The following is a 7,143-nucleotide window of genomic DNA, read 5'->3' on the forward strand; positions in this document are numbered from 1 at the left end:
CTTTAAAGAAAGATACCTACGAATCGTCGAATTCCAGCCGTGGTAAACAAAGTTCAGCGACCCAAAAACAGGTGATAACCCTCAAACACGGAGATCAATGGCCAAAATCGTACACTTGACCTATTTGAAAGAACAAATCGAATCATGTGTACACAAGTTGCTTCTGATACGTATCATTTCAGCCCTCGCATGTATCAAGAATCTGAAGAATTAAAATGACATTCAAGGAATACCATTTGAAGACATATTACTTAAGTCACTGTGTGGTCTGACTGTTTAAATTGACGTTAGAAGTAATCATCCTTGTACACTAGCTGGATTACTAAGAGTTTATAGGGAGTTGGTTGAAACTTGGACATGACTGAGCGGCAGGGCTACTGCCAAAATGCGTGGTTCTCAGAAATGATGTGGCTGAACGAAGCATCGTCTTCTATAAAGAAGTGGCGATGCTCCAGAATCGTTTAAACACAACGTGCTCAAACCATGTAGAAGATTGATAATATTACAACGTTTATTACGCATTGTAAAACTTACTGCTGGGATGCAAATTTTGTACGTATAGCAGCTGTTGAATGTGGCTGACAGTGTCATTCACGGTCAACACGAGTAGAACTATACTACTTATATCGTTGTACGTCTGTTCATTTCGCAAGTCACGAGCAGCGTGTTCCCATTATTTATGGAAACATCTAAAAAAAACAACTTGTCTAAATTAAAGAAAATGAATTAATAAACGGACCGTAAACAAGTCCTAACAACCTGTAAAATCCTTCTATCACTCTTCATACCTAAATAAAATTCACTGTATCTACCTCTTGGTGGAAACAAATAAATTCTTACGTCAGATGCCATGTAAAAATTTATTTTGCTTAGTAGCATAAGGTAGGCATCCTAAATACATTGTATTATTATTCAAACTTATTCAAAAGAGATTACTTTTAAATTGGGTTATTCTGTTATGGGATGGCCTCAAGGTGCAGCGAAAGCGGCATGCCAGAAGATGTTCCAGAAACTTGGCCAGAAGGGAAATCTCATTATTGCAACAGACGGCTTGTTTACACCAGAGGTCATGAGAGCGGGTTGGGGATTTGCTGCGTTTCTGGATGGCACACCCATAACTGAGAAGTCTGGAGCATGCACCCAATACACAAGCAGCACCAGGATGAATTCTGGAGCATGCACCCTGTACACAAGCAGCACCAGGATGAAACTTGAAGCTGTCAAGTAAACTGCTGTATGGCTTGTCCGAGAACCTCTTGATGTTACCACAGTTGTGTTTGTCACCGACTCCATGGCAGTGTTGTAGATAATCCAGAGTTGCTAGCTACCTGAATGGTGAAGAGAGGCTGCACCTTATCTCCATGATGAATCTCCCACCTTTGTGTATGTCCCAGGCCACGCTGGTGTCAAGAGCAATGAGAAGTCTGACCAACTTGGAGCATCAGCTGATCTAACAGACCAGATGTCACTTTTTCCTCAAGCTATAACACTCTTGTGCCAGCAATCAGCACATCAGAACATCAGAGAGTCTCTCATGCACTCAGAAGAGGGAGATAGAATTCTCAGCTTCAGAACTCCTTTTGGCATCTCTCGTGACAGCCACAACAAAGGCCCGTACAGATGTCACAGGGATCAGCTGATCTCCAGCAACATTAGCAAAAGTGCACTGGACCTCCTGTTGACCGGGAAAGTCAAGACAGAAAGGATTTGTGACCCGCTGGACACACCCTCCGGGATGCCCACCGGCCAACCCAAGTAATCCAAGTTTTGGGATGTACATGAGTCATAAGTTACATACTATACGTCGACCGACAACAGATAACCTATTTTAAGCAATAATATATATTTTAAGCTAAATAATGACCTATTTATGCCCTTCCGATCACAAGTAAGAATACCCGCTTTTCAGAGGTGTGAACTGTCAGACTACGACTGAACCACGAGGGGGGTTTACGTATGAATTTTGTATGGTAGAGCGCACGTGGGTGTGTTAAAATGATATGTTTTTGTGAACGCAATAGTAATGAGTGGTTAAACCACATAGACATACATAAATATAATGTTTTTCTGTGGCATTGTGATTGAACTACGTGAAGATACCGCTTTCATGTTCGTTAATATGTTAATGCGTAGTTGACCCATACCTACATATATCAAGTTGTGGTTTTTGTTTGGCCATAGAAATGACGGTTGTTTGCTGGTTGCTTTTAGCGCTAAACTACACAGTGGATTATCTGCACACTATCCATCTCGGGGAAGCGAGTCCCGAAGTTTAGCATTGTAAGTCAGGATACTTCCCACAAATACACTTGGAACTAGGAATTATGTGTGATATAAATGTACATGAAAGCATCCGTTTGTGTGGCAGAAGAACTAGATATGATCAATAATGATGAAAACCCGATTTGCTCATAGTTCAATACTGAAATGACTCAGTAATAAATCAAAACTAACAGATCCACTTAGCAGTAACAAAACACGTGTCTATAAATCCATAAATCTAACAGTTCAATAGCTTTTTTACGAGAAATTTAGTGAGGTAAAATCTCCCGATGGGTTAGTGGTAAATTTACGAACTTATAACACCAAAATTCGGCACTAGTTTTCTCATGGTGAATGGAGAGCAGATAACTCAATGGGTAGCTTTATGTTAAGAACAACAAAATCAGTATTCCATTGAAGAGAAAAAGAGTAAGAATACACTCTTGCGATCTTTTAATTTTCGGTAATTATGAGTTATGGGTTTTTTAAAATTTAGTATGACTTGAAACAGCTTCCTACGACTGTAAATACTTTTCATTCTTGCTCACATGATAAAGAGATAATGTTTGGAGAGAGACAAAGCTATTAATTATTTTTACGTTACCAATCTGTAATTACATATAATCGTGTTTCGAAAGCCGTCACATTTTTCTATTTTTGCAATGCCCAACAATAACGATTTTAGTAGGGTTAGTTGTTTGTTGTTAAGTGGAAAGTTACACAACAGGCTGTCTGAACTGTGCCCACTATAGATATCGAAACCCAACTGTTGGTGATGTAAGCCCTCAGATTTGTCACTGAGTCAGCGGGGAACATTTTAGAAGGATAATATGTCACCACCAATAGCTTTATAGATTTCTTTGAGAGTTTGAAAGAATGTTATAATTTAAATTTACTTCAAAATCGTGTTTTGTATATAAATATGTATAAAAACGATAAATTGATCATACTTTTGAAAAATATATTTCCTTTAATTACGTGTTAAATTCTAATTGATTACTTTAGCACTTGAAAAGAACAAGTCACCACCAGGTTTCAATTGTTCAATCAGGCTTTTATTCCTTTCATTTAGAAACCTTTGCTTGGAATGTTTACAGCATTGTTCAGATAAAATAATAAGATAAGATGTAACACAAATCAACTCAGTCCTTATACTGTTCAGATAAAAAAAAAAGAAAGATGTAAAACAAATCATCTTAGTCCTAGTATTGTTCAGATAAAATGATAAGATATAACACAAATCAACTCGGTTCTAGTACTGTTCAGATAAAATAATAGGATAAGATGTAACACAAATCCACTCAGTCCTAGCACTGTTCAAATAATATAATAAGATAAGATGTATCACAAATCAATTCAGTCCTAGTACTGTTCAGATAAAATAATAAGGTAAGATGCAACAGAAATAAACTCATTCGAAGTACAGTTCAGATAAATTAAAAGCAGTTAGCATGTAAGTCAATCATTTTTGGTAAATGTTTGCAACTATACCACACACATCATGAAGACTGAAGCGTTTAATAGTACTGGATGTATTGTAGATTAATTTCCAGTAAAATAGTACCTGTAACTATATATCCACATGGTATAAAAACCAAAATTTCTTTTCCTTAAAAAAAATATAAATAAAAAAATGTATGTACTGAAGAAAGTGTGTAATAAAATCAAATTATTTTCGTTTTGTGCTTACTTACTGATAAAGTACGTTTTATTACAATATACAGCTTTTACGTTAGTAGGATTAGTTTTTAGAACAGGTACGACGTTTCGATCATTATCAAGTACATAAGTTTTAACATAATAATCACATCAGTAATCGAAACGTCGTATTTGTTCTCAAAACTGTTCTTATTTACTGTAATAGCTGCATATTGTAAAATATGATATTATTGATTCTTTTCAAGTGAGTGTTTTTCTTTCTTTTGCTCTTAAGTATTTTTATGTAAAAGTTTCCTCGCAACATACTTTTTGTTGTGCTCTGAAGTTAAGGATATTTCTTCACAACAAACTATTGTCCATTATTGTGAAGTATTCTTAAATTATGAGTCTTTTCTCACACTAACTAAATTTATTGTTGCAGTCTGTTTATGAAATTGTAAATCAACAAATTGCTAGTATATGAATAACTTACCATCAACACTAATTTTAGATTTCAAAATCATATCCAAACACAAATAATTCAAAACATTGGACAGGAATTTTACTTACAATAAACTTGCCGTAGTCTATGTGTATTGTAAAAGTAAAATGTTAGTGTATCGATAAAATAATAACACATCTCTTACGTTGTTATATGGAATAGCACCCGCGGTTCTTGACAAACTTTAATTAGTTATTAAAACTATATACAACCGACAAGAACTTATACATGGTATAAAACATGTTACCAGTCACTGATGGCTTATAGAATTAAACTAGAATACAATAAAAAAATCTAAAAGCTGGTGTAAGCGAACAACAAATCAAAACAAAGAAATGCAAAACTTGATTTTAAGGCACCTGACGTGTTATGGACCAATGAGAAGGAGCTATTATTCTGCTATACCTCATAAATCTAAATGTTAAAATAACTGACATATCTGTAATTGCAAAAACTACAAGTTTAACAGTACTTTTAAGCATTTATTACGATAGGACCATCCACAGCTTATTTATTCAGTAGATCAGAAAGAGCTGTAATATAGCTCTGAGCCATTTGAAGCGTTTCGTATTTAGACAGTTTTCGATCCTCACCAATCGAGGGCACCACTTCTCGGAGACGATCGAAGGCTAAATTAAGACTGTGCATTCGACGTCGCTCTCGAGCATTTGCTGCCATCCTTCGTTTACGGATGATCGCCGGAAAAACTTCACTTTCTCCGCGGTGACAGCTGTTAGTACCGACATCATCACTTTTGATGGTTTTCCGTTGGCTGTTAGTCTGTTTTTCTGAAGCACTGTAGTAAACCTCCTTCGACGGAACATGTTTGGTTTTCAACACACTTTGAGGAATATCCTGTGAAGAAAACCTCTGTATACAGTTTAGGTTGCAATCATTTTCATGTGTCTCAATTCGTTTCAAATGGAGGCTCTCTTTGTTGACCCAATACGTGTTTAAGCCACGCGCGTGACTATCTGTGGTCGGTAGAGACTGCTTGAAATGCGGTAAACTATTTTCTAATCCAGATGTATAATGAACTTGTTCATTTAGAGGAAACGATGTACCATCATTCAATGTAGTTGACCAACAACTCTCTGAACAGGTAACTTGCGACTTTCTGCGATCATTCTGGTCAGTTAAACCACGATCTAGAAGATGCTTGTAGGATGAGGAGAGGTCATCCTTGCAAATTCCAGCCTGTTTGTTAAAATAAAACTCCATCCTGGCCTCCCTATAACACCAGACTTGTATAGAATAAGTTTTTGTTGTAATTCAGCTCCATTATATGGTATAAACCATATTAATAATCATCCAGCAAAGTCTACTCTCTTAACCCTAGCGCGAACTTATTAGACCCGATGTGCTGTACGTAGTCGGCCAGCACCAGGTAAGTCTGTCCCGGCGAGGTTGAAGCAGACTGTCTGGCCACCAAACTCTGACATGTCAGTAAAGCGTAGTACTTATTATCAGGCTCAACCATCCAATAAGGTAAAACCACCTTTGTGTTCACTTTCATCCCTCGCATTTTGTCAGGTTACTCCTGATCAGGGATCTGCGGCAGCCTGCTGTTTAGCGCGTTACGCAACACCTACTTTGATATTCATACAGAGTGCCTCATCTAAATGCCCACATGTAGCAGGTAAATAAAGCCAATACCAATATACCAGCTTTACAGAATAGTTAACGCATGCATATTTTACGACAGGTTACTGTTTAATTGCAGTACAATTATTAAAATAGCAAGAGGAAGCTAAGACAGGTTTGTTTGTTTTGTTTTTTGAATTTCGCACAAAGCTACACGAGGGCTATCTGCGCTAGCCGTCCCTAATTTAGCAGTGTAAGACCAGAGGGAAGGCAGCGCGTCATCACCACCCACCGCCAACTCTTGCGCTACTCTTTTACCAACGAATAGTGGGATTGACCGTCACATCACATTGTAACGCCTCTACGGCTGAAAGGGCGAGCATGTTTGGCGTGACCGAGCTAAGACAGACGGAGTATCTTAGCTGCGTCTTTGCTAACCAACTAACAAAACTATCTCACAGTCTAGTTGAGTGGTTCTCAACCTTTGAAGATTAGGGCCTATTTATTAACACTGATGTATCGTCGCATGCCAGAAAATAGCTTTATATATGTTAGAAAAGATGAACCTGACTGTTAATACAAAACACTTTACTTGATTTTGACGACTTAGTTTGATTTAGTATATTTTCCAATGTTGTATAACTAGATAGGTAACGCTGAGGATGAACCGTTTCTGGACGATTTGTCAGATAAACCTATATACTTTCAATTCCCGCATTGGTATAATGGCAAGTCCACGGAATTATAATGTTAAAAGCCTGGTTTTGATACCGGCATAAATAGCTCATTGTGTAACTATTTGCTTAACTACAAACAAACAAACGAATTCATTTCGTTAATCTGTTTAATTCCCAGTCGTTACACACTTATATCTGCTTACGTTAATACAAATTGGGGTGAGCATTGTGTCTTAAAGAACCGCATGAGGTATCATGCTAAGTTAAGTGCTGTATACTAGTTAGCATTTTAAAGAGGCCCGGCATGGCCTAGCGCGTTAAGGCGTGCGCTTCGTAATCTGAGGGTCGCGGGTTCGCGCCCGAGTCGCGCCAAACATGCTCGCCCTCTCAGCCGTGGGGGCGTTATAATGTGACGGGCAATCCCACTTTTCGTTGGTAAAAGAGTAGCCGAGTTGGCGGTGGGTGGTGATGACTAGCTGC

The 7,143-nt window shown here is 37.7% G+C and overlaps 1 protein-coding gene across 1 annotated transcript; it reads right to left on the minus strand.

The window, feature by feature from the left end:
* Nucleotides 1-3,318: 3,318 nt before the first annotated feature.
* LOC143229541 (uncharacterized) lies at nt 3,319-5,867 on the minus strand. The gene has a single exon (XM_076462026.1). It carries the CDS (start codon nt 5,621-5,623, stop codon nt 4,910-4,912), a length of 714 nt encoding a protein of 237 aa, XP_076318141.1. The 5' UTR covers nt 5,624-5,867; the 3' UTR covers nt 3,319-4,909.
* Nucleotides 5,868-7,143: the final 1,276 nt, after the last annotated feature.

Source organism: Tachypleus tridentatus, chromosome 10 (assembly GCF_004210375.1).
Source record: "Tachypleus tridentatus isolate NWPU-2018 chromosome 10, ASM421037v1, whole genome shotgun sequence".
Classification (NCBI taxonomy): Eukaryota; Metazoa; Arthropoda; class Merostomata; order Xiphosura; family Limulidae; genus Tachypleus; species Tachypleus tridentatus.